We start from the raw sequence: 21,029 nt of genomic DNA, 5'->3' as shown, positions 1-21,029 counted from the left end.
CTAGCATGTGCTGCACACTGCAAATTGTGTGTTGCACAGCCAGGAGATTTAGCATGTTTGTTAGGATACATATGTCTCCTGGAAAGCAGCTAACCATGTGGTATGCAAGCCAATAAGGAGGGTGTTAGGACAGTCAGCAAGGACATGCACACTACCCCGCTTACCAAGACCAAGCTCTTACACTCATGGTTAAAGGAGGAGGTGGACAGTACCAAGTCAAGGAATGAAGTGAGCCACAGGGCTCACACCCAGACCAGTGAAGCGTGGGTCTTCCCCTGCAAAGGAATAAATAGGTCAACAGGGTGCAGCAAGTTAAGGGGGCACTGCAGACCTTAAGAAAAAGGAAGGAGGATGAATAACTCTTCTGTGTCTTTTCTTTATTTGCATACTGTACCTTTGATGTTACCTACTATATCCTTGAAATGCATTTTTCCTTACAAATGTGATGCACTTGAAAACTAGTGCAATGAAAAAACTGATCAGAACAGGCAGATGGATCAAAAACCCACCAAAATAATTCTATTGTATGAGACAGGTGTTGCACACCCACATCCCTTATATTATAACTAACTGCAAGGTCAAACAGTGAAGAAAGATATAATGATTACATATTTTGGCATTACTGCCAAGTTCCAAGTACATTGTGACAGTTTCCCATGAGTATTACATCCCTCCACATTACATTCCCAATTTCACTGTTCTGCGATACCTTCTACCTCACTTCCTTCAGTTCTCAGTCTGTGCACACGACTGTTATACCTGGTGTAAAATGATACTACTCTTAATTCACCTTTGCAATACTTGCAACAGTGCTGCTTGCAGAATAAAGGTAGGTGTAGAGATTAGAAAAGGTGCAAAGGAATTTAAATTTTAATTTATAAACAAACCTGGTATTTTTGTAGAGGTCCAAATTCCAGAATCTGATGAGGTCCTCGCATTGTATTCTCTTCCCCCTTGACAGTAGCAGCCATGTCATTCAAGAGCTGTATTGTCCAGTTGAATCCTGTAATGAATGACTGAAGCATGAATGAATATTTAAAAGTAAAAGGAGTGCCTCTTGTTTTTATACAATGACACAAACATCAAGGAACACATGACATGTACTGAAGTTATTATGCAACAAGCAATAACTTTTCGGGAGTACTACCATGCCTTGTTGCAGGGATGTAGTCGGGATTTGTTATTGTTCACCCAATTACAGCATGTAGCCCCCCCTCATCACAAGTGTAGGCACACACCCCATTGTGGGCAATGCATATTTCTGGACCGCACACATTTTCAATACTGTACAATCAGGCATCTTGAAAAATAAAATTTAACTGTGCAACCATAAACTAGTATGAGTTTTTCTGCATAAAATAAATTATCTGTAAAGTGTACACATGGTGCATACCTGACTACACCTTTTATACCTCCCTAGTGCTTCAATGTACAAGCAGTAGTTCTTTATTTCACTCCATAAACCAAAGTTCACATACTCTGCTGTCAGATTTTTAAAAGTGAAATTCAAAAAAATTAATGCAAACCAAACTGCTGTCTGAATAATATTTGCACATGCTAATGGGCACTTAATTGTTAGCAACCAAGCTAAAGATCTGATTGCATCCCATAATTTGAAGAAATGTATGAAGTTTAGGGGATGGAGGAAGAACCATCCACTGAATCATGCTTCAAACCATTGTCTTAAAGCTGTACTTGGTGAAAAATCAGTTGAATCAAGCTAACTGACCATATGTTTTTCATTCATGCTTGCAAATAGATTAAACCTCCCCAAACTTCCAAGAACAGATTATGAATAAAAGCTACTGAATGAGTGTGCATCTGACAATGGACTCGCATCAAAGATGGTCACTTACTAAAGTGGACAGCTGATGCAATTGCAGACAAACATCAATTGGATCAGTGTCTTGTGATGGGAGGGAAGATGCTGGGTCTTCACTTGAATTCAGGGAACTGTGCACCCCACTTTTGTAAGACCTGCTGAAGCAGTTACCAACGGTGAAAGCTCTTACCTTGTGTGATTAAACTTTTATTTTTATTTCCATTTGGAAGTTTTATTTTTTGCTGGGACTGAACTTGTATTGTTAAAATTATCTGGCATGGTTATTTTAGCAGATTTCTTAAAAATGAGTACAACTTTTTGATCCAATTTATCCGTGTCTGGGTGGCTGGTTTTAAACATGAAATTTTTAATACTAACTTGTGTCATTCATTATTGACACCTGCTTTACCTTATTTGGGGACACATGTAAAGCGTAGAATTAACCCTGCATGGGACACCCTTAAATGAAAGTGTGCGGATTGGACCAAGCAGCCGCAGTAATAAATCTCAGAGATAGCGAGCTTGGAATGAAAAGCAATAGAAGTAGCCATAGCTCTGGTAGAGTGAGCTTTGATAGATGTTGTAAGTTGCTTATTTGAAGAGGAATAAGCCTGAGTTATGCAATCTCTAATCCATTTGGAGATAGTAGCTTTCGTGATGGTTTGACCCAATTTATATTCTGAAAAGGACACAAACAACTGGTCTGTTTTTCGAATTTGTTGAGTCCTGTCTAGATAGAAGCGCAATTGCCTGTGAACATCCAATTTATGGAAGGTGTATTCTGCTTCATTTGAGAATTTTGGAAAGAAAACTGGTAGCTCTAGAGATTGTTGGAGACAGAGATTAGAACAAACCTTTGGAACAAAGGATGGATTAGGCCTAAGTGATACTCTATCCTTGTGAAAAATCAAGTACGGTGGTTTGATAGATAGGGCCTGAAGCTCTGAAACTCTTCTTGCAGAGGTAATTGCAACTAAGAAGGCAGTTTTCCAAGACAGATATTTTAACTCACATGTAGCAGCCGGTTCGAAGGGGAAGATGTTAAGGCACGGTACCAAATCAAGATCCCACAAGCAGGATGAAAAACTGGGGGTCTTAACAGCACAGCACCTTTAATGAAAGTTTTGTATAATCTGCTGCTCATCAACGGTGGGTCCATGGATTCGTGAAATTTGGAGATAGCTGCTAGTTGGACTTTAATAGTAGAGACTGAAGATCCTTGATTAAACAAGGATGTTAAAAATTTCAAAACCTCTGGAATCGGGCAGTGATAGGGTCTAAGCCCCTGAGTTGAGCCCAGATAGCAAACCTCTTCCACTTACTGAGGTACAATTTCTTAGTGGTGGGTTTGTGGGCCGAAGATAAAATGTGAATAACTTCCGGGTCTAAGGTGTGATTTCTGACTAAAGTCGGAAGTGGAGAAGCCAAGCTGTCAATTTCAAAGTGTGAAGGGACTGGTGTTGTCGTCCCGACTGATGAATCAGCAGATCCGGGGTTAGATCCAAAAACCAAGGATCGTCCACAGCATGTTTCTTCAGGTAGGGAAACCATACCTGATGAGGCCAGTGCAGAGCAATTAGTATCATTCTGGACCCCAATCGATAAGCTTTTTGGATGACTTTGGGGAGAAGTGGAACCGGAGGAAAGGCATAAAGTAGTCCTGTTGGCCAAGGTTGGACTAGAGCATCCATAGCTGCCTTCCTGACGTGGAGTCAAGGAGAAGAACCTTTGCACTTGGCGCTTTGTGGTGTTGCAAATAGGTCGCAGCACGGGTTCCCCATCTCTGAAAAACCTGAGCTGCTACTGTCTCGCTCAGGGACCACTCGTGAGGAGAGAGAATCGTCCTGCTTAATCTGTCTGCCAATATATTGATTTCCCTGAATGTGGGTCGCTACCAAGAAACGTTGGTAGCTACAGCCCATTCCCACACCCTCATGGCCTCTCTGCAAAGGGGTAAGATCTGGTCCCTCCTTGTTTGTTCAGATACCAGACCACCGACATGTTGTCTGTGTGGATAGCGATAATGCCTTGAGGGAGAAACTTGTGGAGGGCCTGTAGGGACAGAAGTACAGCCCTCATTTCCAATACATTGATATGGAGAAAGGTTTCGTCTGGAAGCCAAGAACCCTGAACTAACCTGCCCAGACAATGCCCCCCCCACCCTGTCTGGGAGGCATCCGTCGTCAGGGTGGCCACCGGAGGGGGGATAACAAAGGATCTTCCCTGATTCAGATTGGACGGCTGAAGCCACCAGCGGAGGTCCCGTTTGCACGTTTCTGTAATCATAATGGGGTGATTGAGGGGGAGATTCTGAAAGGACCATTGAGTCGATAACAGCCACTGAAGAATCCTCATGTGCAATCTTGCCAGTGGAACTAGGAGAACCATGGCAGACATCGAACCTAAAAGTTGCAGGACCATCCTGACTGGGGCTTTGGATCTTGAAAGCAGGGCTTGAACTTGACCTTGTAAAGTCTGAATCCTTTCGGTAGGAAGAAAGACGCGCATCAATTTTGAGTCTATCTCTGCTCCTATGAACCTTATGCGCTGAGAGGGCAGCAAGACAGACTTTGACTAATTGAATGTAATTCCCAGGGTAGAACCCAGGGAGATGGTGGCTTTGAGGTTGTCCATTAGTAGATGCCTGGTGGTAGCAGTCAGGAGCCAGTAGTCCAGATAGGGAAACACTTGGAATCCAAGACTCCTCAGGTGAGCAGTCACTACTGCCAAACACTTGGTGAACACCCTGGGGGCTGTGGTGAGACCAAAGGGCAGTGCACAAAATTGGAAATGACTGTCTCCCAGGCTGAAGCGCAGATACTTCCTGGACGCCCGATGTATCGGTATGTGATAATAGGCGTCCTTGAGATCTATGGAGCACATCCAAACATCCTTCTCCAACAATGGGAGAATGGATTGTAAAGTGACCATTCGGAATTTGGATTTCATGATGGATTGGTTTAGTTTGCTGAGATCCAATATTGGTCTCAGGTCCCCTGTCTTTTTTGGCATTAAAAAGAACCTTGAGTAATTTCCGGATCCGATTTGGTCTGTGGGGACCGTTGATGACTCCTTTTTCTAGCAGCTTTGAGGCTTCTGCGGCTGCAATTTCCCTTTGACTGGGTGGTGGGTCTGGGATTTTTTTGGACGGTGGGGGTGAGTGTGTGAAGGGAATGGTGTAACCTCCGCATAATCCGGGCACCCATCTGTCCTGGAGTGATAGACTCCCAGGCTTTTAGGTGCTTGGTAACGGCACCCGACTGGCTCGAGCAGCACAGCCGGGCAATCCCTCATGAAGTGTGGGAGGCTGAACAGCCACGAAGGACTCAAGGGTCTCCAGAATTGCGGGCCTCTGCCGCCTCTGGGACGGCCTCCCAGAAAAATTTCCCGCCCTCTGCCTCTGGAAGGGGAATCTTCCTGCTGTTGAGGAAAAACTTACGTGATTTATGAACCACATCTTCCTCCCTCCTTAGCCTTGGGATAAGGCCGAAGGGAGTGGAATAACGGCACCTACGGCAGATAAAGTTTTTCCTTCTTGCTCACAGCGGGTAAGAGTGTCTTTAACCTTAGGTCCGAACAAAGAGGACCCATCAAAGGGAGCGTCGGCGAAGGAAGACTTGAAGGCCTCCGCAAAATGACACAAACGGAGCCAGGCTTGTCTCCGTAGAGCCACGCCTGTGCCTGAGAGTAGCCGTTAAAACAGCTTTTTGTTTAGAAATTAGCAAAATTCTGACAGAAAGTTAGTGAAAAAAAACACTACTTAGCTCAGCTAGCTCGAGACCACGCCTTCGCTTAGTTAGCTGCAAACGAGATCTGGGGACTGGTAGTGGTGCATCCTGGGATATAGTAAGCTCAGCCAATTAGAGACTTCTGGCTTTGGCATAGCTTAGCCGAGTCGGAGCCGAGGGATCGGCTCCGAACCCATCAGTCAGAATGTAGGCGAGATAGGATCACATAACATCCTGAAATTTTACTAAAAAGAAATAAAGAACTAATACAATGTCATTTTTCTCTTGCCTGATGAGCATATGCAGTGGGAAAAACCTGGAAAGAGATAGCACAGATGGTGCATTGTGTTATAGCAGGAAAAGAACTGGCAATCTTGGAGAGTTTTACTTGCTGAGCAGTTCTGGTATATGATGCATCAGCCTCTTCAAACTTGCAAGACCAGATAATGAATGAAAGCTACTTAAGGAGTGTGCATCTGAAAATGGAGAATCATCCATGCAGATGGACCTCGTTCTCATCAGATCTGGAGAAAATTTTGGCCTGACTATGCCACAAATGACACATTATACAAGCAGCATGGGCATTGGACATACTAGGTGGGGGAGGATGTAAATAAGTAGCCAACATAAGCTCATCCATGAGGGTGGTGGTGGGGGTAGTAACTATGCTTGTTAAATTGGTGACACCTGCAGGAATGCAGGTGAATTGCCTGCAACTAGCAGCCTAGCATGTGCTGCACACTGCAAATTGTGTGTTGCACAGCCAGGAGATTTAGCATGTTTGTTAGGATACATACGTCTCCTGGAAAGCAGCTAACCATGTGGTATGCAAGCCAATAAGGAGGGTGTTAGGACAGTCAGCAAGGACATGCACACTGCCCCGCTTACCAAGACCAAGCTCTTACACTCATGGTTAAAGGAGGAGGTGGACAGTACCAAGTCAAGGAATGAAGTGAGCCACAGGGCTCACACCCAGACCAGTGAAGCGTGGGTCTTCCCCTGCAAAGGAATAAATAGGTCAACAGGGTGCAGCAAGTGAAGGGGGCACTGCAGACCTTAAGAAAAAAGGAAAAGGATGAATAACTCTTCTGTGTCTTTTCTTTATTTGCATACTGTACCTTTGATGTTACCTACTATATCCTTGAAATGCATTTTTCCTTACAAATGTGATGCACTTGAAAACTAGTGCAATGAAAAAACTGATCAGAACAGGCAGATGGATCAAAAACCCACCAAAATAATTCTATTGTATGAGTCAGGTGTTGCACACCCACATCCCTTATATTATAACTAACTGCAAGGTCAAACAGTGAAGAAAGATATAATGATTACATATTTTGGCATTACTGCCAAGTTCCAAGTACATTGTGACAGTTTCCCATGAGTATTACATCCCTCCACATTACATTCCCAATTTCACTGTTCTGCATACCTTCTACCTCACTTCCTTCAGTTCTCAGTCTGTGCACACGACTGTTATACCTGGTGTAAAATGATACTACTCTTAATTCACCTTTGCAATACTTGCAACAGTGCTGCTTGCAGAATAAAGGTAGGTGTAGAGATTAGAAAAGGTGCAAAGGAATTTAAATTTTAATTTATAAACAAACCTGGTATTTTTGTAGAGGTCCAAATTCCAGAATCTGATGAGGTCCTCGCATTGTATTTTCTTCCCCCTTGACAGTAGCAGCCATGTCATTCAAGAGCTGTGTTGTCCAGTTGAATCCTGTAATGAATGACTGAAGCATGAATGAATATTTAAAAGTAAAAGGAGTGCCTCTTGTTTTTATACAATGACACAAACATCAAGGAACACATGACATGTACTGAAGTTATTATGCAACAAGCAATAACTTTTCGGGAGTACTACCATGCCTTGTTGCAGGGATGTAGTCAGGATTTGTTATTGTTCACCCAATTACAGCATGTAGCCCCCCCCCTCATCACAAGTGTAGGCACACACCCCATTGTGGGCAATGCATATTTCTGGACCGCACACATTTTCAATACTGTACAATCAGGCATCTTGAAAAATAAAATTTAACTGTGTAACCATAAACTAGTACGAGTTTTTCTGCATAAAATAAATTATCTGTAAAGTGTACACATGGTGCATACCTGACTACACCTTTTATACCTCCCTAGTGCTTCAATGTACAAGCAGTAGTTCTTTATTTCACTCCATAAACCAAAGTTCACATACTCTGCTGTCAGATTTTTAAAAGTGAAATTCAAAAAAATTAATGCAAACCAAACTGCTGTCTGAATAATATTTGCACATGCTAATGGGCACTTAATTGTTAGCAACCAAGCTAAAGATCTGATTGCATCCCATAATTTGAAGAAATGTATGAAGTTTAGGGGATGGAGGAAGAACCATCCACTGAATCATGCTTCAAACCATTGTCTTAAAGCTGTACTTGGTGAAAAATCAGTTGAATCAAGCTAACTGACCATATGTTTTTCATTCATGCTTGCAAATAGATTAAACCTCCCCAAACTTCCAAGAACAGATTATGAATAAAAGCTACTGAATGAGTGTGCATCTGACAATGGACTCGCATCAAAGATGGTCACTTACTAAAGTGGACAGCTGATGCAATTGCAGACAAACATCAATTGGATCAGTGTCTTGTGATGGGAGGGAAGATGCTGGGTCTTCACTTGAATTCAGGGAACTGTGCACCCCACTCTTGTAAGACCTGCTGAAGCAGTTACCAACGGTGAAAGCTCTTACCTTGTGTGAGTAAACTTTTATTTTTATTTCCATTTGGAAGTTTTATTTTTTGCTGGGACTGAACTTGTATTGTTAAAATTATCTGGCATGGTAATTTTAGCAGATTTCTTAAAAATGAGTACAACTTTTTGATCCAATTTATCCGTGTCTGAGTGGCTGGTTTTAAACATGAAATTTTTAATACTAACTTGTGTCATTCATTATTGACACCTGCTTTACCTTATTTGGGGACACATGTAAAGCGTAGAATTAACCCTGCATGGGACACCCTTCCATTGCAGGACATGGCTTTCTTTTATGAATATATTATACCTCTCCAATTAGAACTGTGCAGAATTATCACTGGCAAAATGTACAGGCAAGCTATTTCTTACGGACGTGGCTGTTAGCACTGATTATTACCTTTTATGACATTACAGACTACATACAGGTCAGTTTTGGCCATTCCAAGTGGACATCCATTGGGACTACCAACAGTGAGCCTTTGAAAATTATTTCCATGTCAGCATACCTATGTTGCCCAAGGAGCACATGTTCTCACCTGTCCCTGATTTTGCAGAACATTAGTAACTCAAGACATAGCACTTTTGTCTCTAATACTGGAAAATCAGAAAGCAGTGTGTACTGTTCCCATACTAGCCAGCTGAATTAATTTAGTCTAGCACAGATTAAGGCAATGAGTTAACTAGCTGCTTTCTGTGGTCCAGTGTTCGATTCCAACAGCCTCCATTTACCTATCGTGTCACTTCAAGCAAGTCACAACCAGACAGTGCACTGGAGCAATCAGGAAACTGGGCTAGGCTCCTCAATGGTCTCCCACACCACATGTCTAGTAACTACCCATGAGCTAATATTTTACGGACAGCTTGCTCATCTGTACCCATCATTAGTAATACCATAAAAACTCAGTAGTATATGCAGGAATCCAATTTTGTGCAAAAGATTAAGGCAATAAGCTACTAGCAGCCATCTTTGTCTAGTAGAGGGTTTGAGTTCCTCAGCCGTTTGTCTATTGCGCAAGAATGAGAAAGTCACTAAACCAGATGGGGTACCTGGCTCTCCCCTGAAAAACAGACCTGTGCTAGTAGGTTTAAATGGTTAATAAACTACATATTTTTAAAGAATTACTTGGTCTTTAAAGTTCTATATTAAATGTCATTCCTGCCTCTTCTGCAGCGACTGAAATCTCCCTCCTAGTACAATTCATACTGTAGAGTTATGTTAACTTCCTGTGTTTTGCCTGAACCTTCTTCATGTCCTGTATCTGCAAATTTGTACACACTTTGTGATTTATGCTTGCCACATTGCACCCTACAACTGTCGTTTGGGTTCTTCCTGTTAATTGTCGAGTTCTGCCTTCTCTTAGCATGTCACACCTAAAAATGTGCTTGCCTCTTAGGAAGCATAGGTAGTACTAACAGAACACTGATCCATATGTTGTCAGAAGTTGTATGGTATAGGTCTTCTATAGTCATTGAAATTGCAGTTAGTATCTGTCCAAATGTTAAACTTACAGAAGCTTCAACACCATTTCACATACAAAACGCTCAATACAAATCTGCCTGCCCCTCTCTAAGCAAATCAAGTTCCAGCTAATCTACACAGCTTTACCACAAATATCCTGCTTTATTGAACAGCTATTATGAAATATAAAATAATGTGCAATTAAACAAGGGTTTGAGTTCAAGTGCTTCTAGAAGATTCCTGTCATTTTAGTGAATTACTTTTCAAATAATTCAGTTTATACGTCCAAAGTAAACTGTTATTTCTTTCATACATCCAAACTAAACAATTTGTTACTTCTATTGCCCTTTACATTTTTAACAGTCCAAGTACATCAACATTCTCTCAAATCTCAATAGCTAAAAAGGTGATTCCATTGAGTAGTTGACTCCTCTCTAGTAACATCAAAATATTAATATTTGTGTCTAACATTAGAACATTAATATTTCCCACATATTCATCCATTTTAAAACTGTGGGCATGTTCATCCGTTTTATTGTTTGGTTTGCACCAGCATAGTCTTAGGCCTGCACCCGCTCTGAAATATTTGTCACTTTTTACTTAGTTTATATAGGCAGCAGTCACTTAAACTGCACTTTGTTTCCCAAATTCCTGTTCAGTAATATGGACGAGTTTCTTTCAGCTTTTACTATCAGTTACATTAAAGAAATTCCTCTTGATTCAACTTCGGATTCTTTTAAAAGGCAGTTGCTTTTGCATGCTGCTGTTCTCTTGACTGCTAGCTTGTACTAGCTTTTTATTTTATATATCACACATTCACTCTAGTAATGCACAGAAATTCACCATATAGTGGTTGCTACAATATTTGGCAATTAACCCACTTCTTATAGTTTCAATTTCACAAATCTTGCCCTGTAAAAAATTATATCTCATGTTATTCAAAAATAATACTGTATAGGATCATAGAAGAATACTAGGCTAATGACCATAAAGGGCCTTTTTAAAGTCAAGCCATGATTCCTAGAATTATTAGAAAGGTATTAGTCCCCTAGACTTTGTGGGGGTATATGTACTGAGTGGTCAGCATTAACGAGCCTTCCTCTAACAAAGACATAGGTGCCAGATCTGGGGTAAATTAAAAATTCCCCATCCACTGATCCAAGTTTCACCTGAATAAGTGCTGGGAAGTGCTTTGCTTCACATGGATGAGAAGCCTGTTCAGACAGGGTAGCCTCTGAGACACATACGTGCCCCTTTGCAGGCGAGGCACAGCTCCCTGAATCGGGCGTTTCGGATACTATTTGTTTTGCTGATGTGCAATAGGTCCACTGAGGCTAGATCAGCAGATGCTTTGTAGGCCAGGCATAAGTCACCTCTCAGCAGTCTGTAAGAGGTCTAGGCTATGAGGTGGTCTGTATAGTTTTTTTAAACAGTGTATTCTTTTTGACAAGAACCTCAGTGGATGCTCCAGTTGTTGCATATGCCTGATCAGGTACTTGCAGAAGGGGGCACTGTACTCCATGACTGGTCTTGAGGGCAGGGTACAATGAAACAATGACATCTTTGGACCTGGATGCCATACCCTTGCATACAAGGTGTGCAATATAGAAAGATTTCTTTACTATTGTAGAAGTAACTGTCAAAGGTCAAGTCGCTGTCTACATGCATTCCCAAATCCAAAACTACTTGGGCCTACTCTTGGTGGTGTATCAATGTAGCAAATTGTAGTAGAAGCTGTCTTACCAAATGATACTGTTATACACTTCTTGGCACTGAGTTTAAGATCATGACTCTGGCACCAGTTATTAGTCTATTAGTCTATATCAACATTCCTTGGAGGGTATTTGTTTCTTTGGGAGATACAATAACTGTACCTAATTTGCAATCATCTGTGAACCTGGGCAACCAGAGGACTCTGACATTACCCTTGACTTCAGTGTAGTAGATGCCAAACAGGAGTAACCCCGGCACTGGGCCTTGAAGCACTCTAGTGAAAAGCCTTTTTTATGGAGGTATACTCCCCTACCTTAACATCCTGGGTCTTTTATATGAACCAGTTGACTCTCTAGCAGGTGACATAGGGGTTTATACCAATTCAGTGAGCTTGTTTACAATGTCCAAGTGGGGTACTCTGGCAAATGTGTTGACCAGGTAAAGGTAGGCAGTGTGCTCCAACTTCCCCTTGTCCATTGTTTTGGTGACCATCTCAAAGAAGTCCACCAGTTTGAATAGGCATGACTTGGCCTTGATAAAACCGAACAGTTTGATCTAGTGTCCGTAGGTTTCCTACGGCATCATTTAACATATTTATGGTTTTACATATCTGACTAGTCAGGTTTATGGGTCAATAGTTCCACAGTTCCATGGATGGCCAGGCCTCATGCAGTGGGTTAGCCGTTTCAGCCCTTTAGTTATTTGGCATGAAGCCTGTTTGGAGGCTGCCAATAGTGACTCTAGTGGGCCCGACAGCTCATAATTCATACTATTAAGGAGGTATTCTAGATTATACCATGAGTTAAACCCATTTAACATAGCGAGACAGTGTTTTGTTGTGTAACGAAGAAGATCTCCGCCTCTTTTTTTTTTTTTTGCTGTTTAAATGAGTTTAACATATAAACGATGCCAGACATCGAAGGGCAGTAAACAGGCATTATACTTATGCCATTATTTAAAGAAAAGTTTTTTTTCTTAAATAAATACATCAATAACTCAATACAATGTCATTTTTGGCATTGTATTTACCCACAGCTGGCTTTGTTTGGTCCCGAGGGCTAAACCATACCCACACCCAGGCGTGGGTTATTGCTATAATATTACTGGGGCCAACTGATGCAATGTATTTGGCTTTGGAGAATGACGTGATCTGTTCTCTAGCGATAGTAGGGGGAGTTACTTCCTGAAGGGTATCTGGAGGGAGAGGAATGTAGAACTGGAGCAAACTTTGTGAGCCAGTACATTTGCTACATTTTCCAGTTCAGTATAAGTGGCTCCATTTACTTTTAATTCAATACATTGTAGTGTAGTGCCTTTGAAGTTGCAGACATATTTGAAGAAAGCTTTGCGGTTATCCTTGGCCTGGGAAACTATTATCACCTCAAATTTGGCTTTGGCAGACTTGATAAGCTCAGCAAGTTGCTTGTTTACATTTATGAGCGAGTTTTTTGTACCTTCTTAATTTTAGCCATGATTTTGTTCCTTTTGCTGTACAACCTGTTGATGTTTGGATTCCACTAGGGTGGCTTGTTTTTGACTTAGTCATGCACTTGTTGAGATGCTTGAGCACTTTATACAGATTGACCAGCCTTGAGTTATAACCCAAAATATGTGCAGAGCAGAGGGTCAGGGACAGTGCCACAATGAATAGAATAGACCAATATCGGGAGTGTACCAATCAGAAAAACGCTATGCCAATAATGTGATGAACACAACCAAACTGAAAACAATGGCTCCAATATATAAACAATCCTTAAACGTATAAAGAGTTTGATTGAACTGAAACGAGCACTCCGATGCACAATACTGTCCACAAATGCAAACTCTGTATAAAAAACACTGTTTGTTAAAAAAGAAAACCAATTTATTTACCAGATGTAAAGTTAAGCGCTTTTCATCCCACAGGTTGTGGGACTTCCTCAGACAAACAGAACTGAAAAAACTGTAAGGTTTAAATGCAATGCAGTTTTTGGCACCAAAATACAAACGCCGTTGCTAAGCGACTAACTATACAATAATTTAAAAAGCACTCAAATCAAGTGACAAATTTAGTGCTTCTTTTTAAAACTGTGTACCATATATTGCATTCATGAAAAATCCGATAAAAGTATTCGCTAAAAATAGCCGTAGTTCATTTCCTGTGAATAAATGAAACAATACAGTAATATAAAAATTTTCACTTTTACGGTTTCTATGCAATTGACTTAAAGTTACCAAAAATTCAAGTAGATCGAACCATACATGGTAATTGTTTGTAAACAATTGATCTTACTAATAAACACCAAATGTGCCAAATGTGTGTATAACGATCTACTGTAATATATTGTGTACAGTATAAAAACTGTCACCAATGTAACATTGCAAACAAACTAAAAAACTAAGGATCGCTAAATTCATACGGTCACACAAATACCAAAAATCATATGTACTATATATTTGTGTAACCTATTGGCTATGCCAATAATATGCACAGACCAAGACAGGCTATAAAACTACTAATTATTATGTGTAGAATTATATTTAAAGTTTTATAGGTTTGCAAAAATGTAACACTATAAAGTCAGAAATTGTCAAAAAGTGCAACTGAATCAGGTAAACGTACTCATCTGTCAAGAATGGCACAGGATTGCAGCAAAACTCTCAGAAATTTTGGGCATGGAAGTCAAGTATTTGGAAGACTACAGGAAAGATTTAGTTTCTGTTGATTTTACCCCCAAGTCATTGTGTGTCTCAATCTATAATGTGAACTCTTGGTACATCTAGAAATTTTGGCTCCATTGTATCAGTATTTTTGCATATGCAGTAACATAGTCTGCCAATGTGCTCAGAATGAAGTTTATTCGTTGTCCCACAATATCCTTTTCACAGATTTCTGTTACTTTCCTGATTTCAACAACTTTCACACAAGCTGGTCTTGTTCCATCTGTTGTACACTTGCCTAAATGAACATTCACAGTAAATCATTAAATACACAAAATCCAGAGATGGTGTTCAATGTCTATACTTACACACTTCTGATCTTCAGATGGTATATGCCCAGGCAGAACCCACAATACACCACTGTGCATGATTTGACTATGCATACTCGTACTGAACATTACTGCTTGCCAGAGTAAGATGAAGCAACTAAACATTACTGCTTGCCAGAGTAAGATGAAGCAACTAAAGTATCTAATAGTCATATGCGGCATCTACTCTAATTTAAAGTCATTGAAAGCAAGAGTCAGTCTTGTCAAACAGTAGGTGTTGGGCAGGAAACTATGTTGCAAGAGATCAGTCCATCACATGATGCAAACATTTATACACACTGCACATACAACTGTGACAATCAGAAATTTACTTATCTTTGGAATGTAGGGAAAAAAAAAAAAACACCCTGGTGAAAACTTTCATGTGCACACGAGGATACTATCCCTCTTCATAAAAACCAAGCATGTTAAGGCAGCAGAGTTGACATTACATTATAGATCTGAAGTGGCTCCCACTGTAACTGATCAATGTATTGTTTGAGTGAGCAGCATTTAGACCAGCTGACTGGAACTATGGTACTAACTGTCTAATCCTTTAATCATTAATTTTCCAGTACCCTCTTAATCCTATTCAGGGTTGCAGCAGAGTTGGAATCTATCTTGGAAAACCACTGGCATAAGACAAAGAACCACTCCTGGAAAGGCATAAAAGACTGCACGCACACACGAACATAACTCAGCTACTTCATCTTTGGGAAGTAGAAAAAAGGAGCACCAGACAACATCCCACAAGAGCACAAAGGCTGTGCAGACCCTACAGTGAATTAACTCCATCCAGGAACTAAGCCACAAGGTGAGTGTTACCCTTCCTGTTAATCTATGGACACTAAGTAAAAATAACAAAGTTGTTTGAAACGGTAGCAGCCCCTGTAGCTTTGTTCCATTCTAGGTAGGCACCAAGCTCTAAGTTTAGCACACAGATGATGTTTTACTACACTACTGCCATATTTGGGACACAGTTGCACAAACCTTCCCGGTATGACTGAAGCCCCATGCAGTTAAGTATGGACTGGTTCATCTCTCAGATGAGCTTTAAAATCTGGCTTGCAGTGTGGTTGCCCAAGTCGGACATGAATTTATGCCTGAATTAAAAGAGACAAGATATAGTGCAAAATAAAGTGAACTTATCACAACTTAAATAGCATTAAAATTGCTGGTGAAAATAAAGCTAAACATTGTCACAAACCTTGTGAATACAAGATAATAGTGCATTCCTAAATGACTTCAGAGAAAGAACATCAGAAATATGCCACACACTGAATTGTACATTTTTCTTTAATCTTCAGTGTTTCATAGGAATCATGTCATATGAAATGCAAGGTGATTAAGTAATGTGACCATTTATGTCTTGCCAATATATATCCTTAGAGACTGTACCTCCTTTTTCAAGGAGAGCTAGACCAGTCATGCCATAAAGGAGTCTGTGAATACCTATTCAATCATCCACTTCCTGTTTGAAGGAAGATAAACTATCACACCACTTGATTTGCGGTGGGAGTCTGTTCCAGAATCAGTGAAAGTGCTGAGTAATGAACCTACCTCAGCAATATGTTTTATTAGCTGATAAAAGTTTAGATCCATGGCTCTGGTATTTGTGTGACTATTTGATTTGTGCAGATAGAAGAGATCCATGACCATTGGGCCCCTAATGGCATGGGAGGCAAGGCATAGATCTCCTTTCCAAAGTCTATAAGATAATGAATAGAGAGAGTCTGTGCTTCTAGTATTTTTTTGCAGGTAGCAGGGTTTTTAAGCCAGTGATTACCTTAGTTAAGACGATCAGGGGTCTTTCTAGTTGTCTGACATGTCAACACATCTCAAATGGGGGATTGTAATCAACAATTTGCCTAATCAATGCTGAATACAATAGGACAGTGACCTCTTTACAGCAGGATGATAGTCCTTTGACAATTAGCTATGCTAAGTAAAAGGACTTTTGGACTGATATTATATGATCAAATGAGAGGAGATTATCAAACAGAGCTCCATGGTCTTTAACAATCTCATTTTGAAGTAGGGTGTTCCTGAATACTGCACTTTTCGCATTTAATATGAGATGATTGTTAGAACACACAAGTGTAAGTTTTTGCTATAGGGCTCCGGCATCAAATGGAGACTTAACAATAACTCCCAGTTTACAGTCATCTGCAAACTTTGTCAGACACCGGTCTTGATGCAAGGGCTGGAGATCAGAAAAGTAAATGCCAAACAAGAAGTCCAAACCCCAAGTCCTGCTAGACACCACCAGTCACCTTTACATTCTCTGATAAGGTACCTTACTACCTGCACAGTGTGGGTTCTTTTATCCAGTTTGCTAGCTATTTTACTACATAGGGATCTAGCTGTAATGCTTTACACTTCCTGAGTATGCTACTATGGGGAATAGTGTCAGCCGCCTTGGCCAGGTCACAATAAACAGACTGTACACCACAACTGCTGCCAACAGCCTATGCTACCCTTTCAAATACGATTCATTAGAGAGGATCTACCCTTGACAAAGTCAAACTGCTGTGGGTCTAGCCTGATGAGATTTTTACTATCATAGTTTGGCACATCAGTTTGCTTCTAAGAGTCAAGAAGAGAACCTCTTTCCTCAGGTCAACAGCATACAAGCAATCCATTTTTCTTACTCACTCCTTCCTCACTAATGTCAGACATATAATGTGCTCCTATACAGTACCAGCAGTCTATACATACTTTAAAAACTTTTAAAATGCATATTTCTTCTAGTGCTCATATTGTCTGAAATCGATTATATGGTCATCTGATGCTTCTGTTACATTACACCATACACCGAGGCACTTGTTTTATAATTTTATCCCCACTTTTGCATTAAAAATAATCAGAATTTTTTTTGTCACCTAGTACACACTCCTAATTCCCCAGTGACCTAGTGATCACAACACAGTACTATTCTTCAAAGGTCTCATGACATAATCAGAAGTGAAGTCATAAAATTCACATTTTGCACCCACAGCTTTAGAGTGGTGCCCCGATGCACCTCACATTTAGCAAAAATATACACAACTCTCCAAATATGGCTCCACAGATATATCAATCATTTCCAACTGCTGGACCCTATATGGCTGTGTTGGAGGCCTTGGGTTAGACCAATGGTTTTCAGCCTTTATCTGGTGGAGGAATCACACAGAAGCCACTAGTACTATTAAAGTAGGCCTACATATGCTACTTGTACTGCATCATTTGTAATAAGCTAGACAGAAAGGCAGTACAACATGAGTGCATTTATATTAAGACAAAATGTTAATTGCTTTTTATTAAATTGATTTAAAACAGTGCTCGGGCAGCTATGAATCTGCTAACAGAGTCAACTAAAGTAGGAAATAAGTTAATAAGATCACTATACTGAGTCTACTAGTAATGTGAAGCTGCAGAAAATGGCTTCGACATGGCTGCTGAATCAGACGAACTGTGGACAGACATACCTGCAAGTTTTCATCCACTGAATATATTAAAAATAATAAACAGACACATGTGGAGAAACTTTTGTCAGACGCTACAGGAACCTGAGGCTTTGCAGGCACAGTCTAGCCTCAGTATATCATAACAAATTTAACAGAAATCCATCAAAAAAGACATTCAATTGATTACTCAGAATATGTCTGCCTATATCCTTCAGCATAACAACATGAAACAAGTACAATTTATTTTTTGCTGCTTCTTCTGGGTTAGCCTCCTCCCAACTGATTCTAAAACATTACTTGGGGGCTTCACACACATGTTGTGCTGCTCACTTCCCCAAGTGACTAACAGTCTAATGCAATCTTACCATGGTAGCCTCTCAGCCAACCTGTCACAAATGACTTTATACATTAAGGCAGTGTGAATTCATGCTTCGTGCCACTGCTTCTCCACTCCATTCCACCCCTCAAAAAATGTGCAAAATTCTAAAATTAGAAGTAAATATAAGTACAGAATTGCATAAATCACATTTTAGACCAGGCCATTATTTCGAAAAACTTGAATTTCTTCTGCTAGTTTAATGTTCTGCATTTAAAACCGGTTTTTAAACTGATCATGTAAAAATGTACAAAATGCTGCTTTTGATCCGCTTGTATAAACCATAAAATTATTATAATGGAATTATCCAGTGGCTGGGTTTCAAAGAAATATGCCACCTGTCTGGGCAACACCACTGTGCCAAGTAGTATTTGCTATCCAACTTATTATATATGGATATATTTGTAATGCATTAAACTTACTAACTATGCTAGCATGGGGAACAGTGTATTGTTTAGTGACTCATCATCATGTGTTTGATTTAAATACTAGTGCTGTTAGGGGAGCACTAGCAAAGTTAGGTCTATCAAACAGATGCAACATGGGTGCACAGGCACAGAGTAACATGCACACACGTACTGACACTCATTCACACAGTCATCTAGATAGTTGCAATCATGCTCCTGCACACGCGGCTTTGCAGTACTTACCTTCTGCAGTGCTATGTGGGTGTAAGTCATCAAATCATAGCTTGCCTTTCTTCACTTCACTACTCCAGCAGTGCACAGCAGGTATTCTTTGTGTTTAAATGTTACCGTTTTATGCTACTGATAACTGCATACCATTAGCTGAAGCATCAGTTAGGAAGGATGGTCATTAAGATAATGTTCTTTGCATTAATACTTTGTTTTTGTGACTGTCACGCTACAAAACTATTGCAATATACTGTAAAGAACTGCAAGAAAGAGTAGAGTTAAACATTTGTACTGGTAGTGATCTATACCCTCAGACTCAAACTGTGTACAATCAAGTGAAGTGTCAATAAGGCATGACAATCAGAACAGAAAAAAAGTTTTTGTTTTCACTTAAGTAGTTTAACGATGACCATACTTTACTGCATCTAACCAGATTTAATCCCTAGTCTTAGATGCAGCTCAGTGAATTTTAATGGATTTCTGGTCTTAAATATGTCCCTCAGCTTATCCAGGAGATCAACATATACATAAGTATGTTCACTAAATGTTCATTATCTTCCTCCAGTAAAGTATTTATACTAATAAAGACTTAAAAGACTGATAAAATCATCACTTAATGATTAACGCCTACACTCATATCTATTCACTCCTTCCCATGTCATTATTCACCCAACTAACTACTATGCACAAAATAATCTACAGATCCACAGACTGTCCTGCTCTCTCAACTCTACTTGCCAAATACCATCCCAGCAGGCATCTAAGATCTGAAAATCATCTACTTCTACAAGTAGATAAGCCCACCTTACCTGCTGGTCAATTCCTCTATTCCTTCACCATCGCCAAATCATGGCACTCACTTCAACCTTCTATAAGAAACACAGGCAACACCATCACCACCACCTTCAAACAAATACTGAAATATCATCTCAACTCTTCCTGGCTATGTTCCTGCTCTATAACCTAACCTCTTCACTCTCCTTATATGATTACTAAACTCCTATGTCTTTTGCTACTAGTGACTGATGATACTTTCTCCATATGTATTTTTATCTTCACTTGTTGATACTGGTACAATAATACTGATTAATATATCTCTGTTTATACCACTCTAAAGCAGAATTCAATGAATTCCATCAATGTACATTTTCTGTATATATTACTGTAATCAAACTAGATTCCTGCTTTTATGTATATATTCTGTATATGTTACTATATTTACTATCTGTAACCATGTTTCTACTTCTGTACTAATTAAGGTTTATATTTTTTCTGTATCTCGGAGCTTTTCTCCCCCGGCCTCCACTGAAAATGGGCTCTTTTAGGCCCAGTGGACTTTCCCAGTAAACAAATGCAATAAAATAAATAAATCAAGCAGAATGCCCCTTTTAGTATGTATAAATCCAAGCATATTGCCCTACTGGGAAGGCACCACAGATTATTAAGAAAATGAATGCCTTAAATCCTTCAACTATCTTGACGGATTAGGACATGTCTCCTTACTCAGTAGCCTACTGGCTTCTTTGCGGTGATTTTCCTGCCATGAAGGATCCAATCCTACATGTCCTATTTGTTCACAAAATCAGTGGCACTACAAAACACATACAAAAGGGACTTAAATCTACTGACAAATAAACAGATTCTCTAGAACGAAAGGTTCCTAACTCAATGTATTTCTAACCGGTGAAACAAGTTACTGCTACAACTCAAAATACTACCTTGGCTATCTTTAAGGCTAGTCTTAGCTCAGGGTTACCACATATGGCTCTGCTCCCTCTGGAGGTGAGCACTACTAAGGTTTTGGAAAAGAGAGCAAAAACTTTTAAATGCTTCTACTTAAAAGACATTTAGGCTATGCATTTCAGCATCCCCTTATGTTTTACCTTCTTCCACTTTTATTACATGTTTACTTTTACTGACTCTCTTACACTATACATGCATACAAAGAAACTAAAACTAAGCATATATACAGGAACCAATAACCAATATCACCTGGACAAGAAAATAATCAGCATAAACGTTCTTCTTTAATATCCAATTTTTAGTTTTCGAGTCCAGTCACTGTGCATACATTTGGTATTATTACATGGGAGTCACAAC

At 40.0% G+C, this 21,029-nt stretch overlaps 1 protein-coding gene across 1 annotated transcript in view; it reads right to left on the bottom strand.

The window, feature by feature from the left end:
* The window catches only part of LOC122792389 (sulfotransferase 6B1-like), an 82,592-nt gene that overhangs the window by 29,935 nt on the left and 31,628 nt on the right, over nt 1-21,029 (bottom strand). Inside the window, exon 2 of the mRNA XM_044060176.1 lies at nt 888-1,003. Within this exon, the coding sequence (XP_043916111.1) occupies nt 888-1,003 (116 nt within the window). The remainder of the gene's footprint in view (nt 1-887; nt 1,004-21,029) is intronic.

This window comes from Protopterus annectens, chromosome 1.part2, assembly GCF_019279795.1.
Source record: "Protopterus annectens isolate FY-2018-M chromosome 1.part2, PAN1.0, whole genome shotgun sequence".
NCBI lineage: Eukaryota > Metazoa > Chordata > Ceratodontiformes > Protopteridae > Protopterus > Protopterus annectens.
Note: the sequence above shows the minus strand (reverse complement) of the source record. Positions and strands in the feature narration are given on the sequence as shown.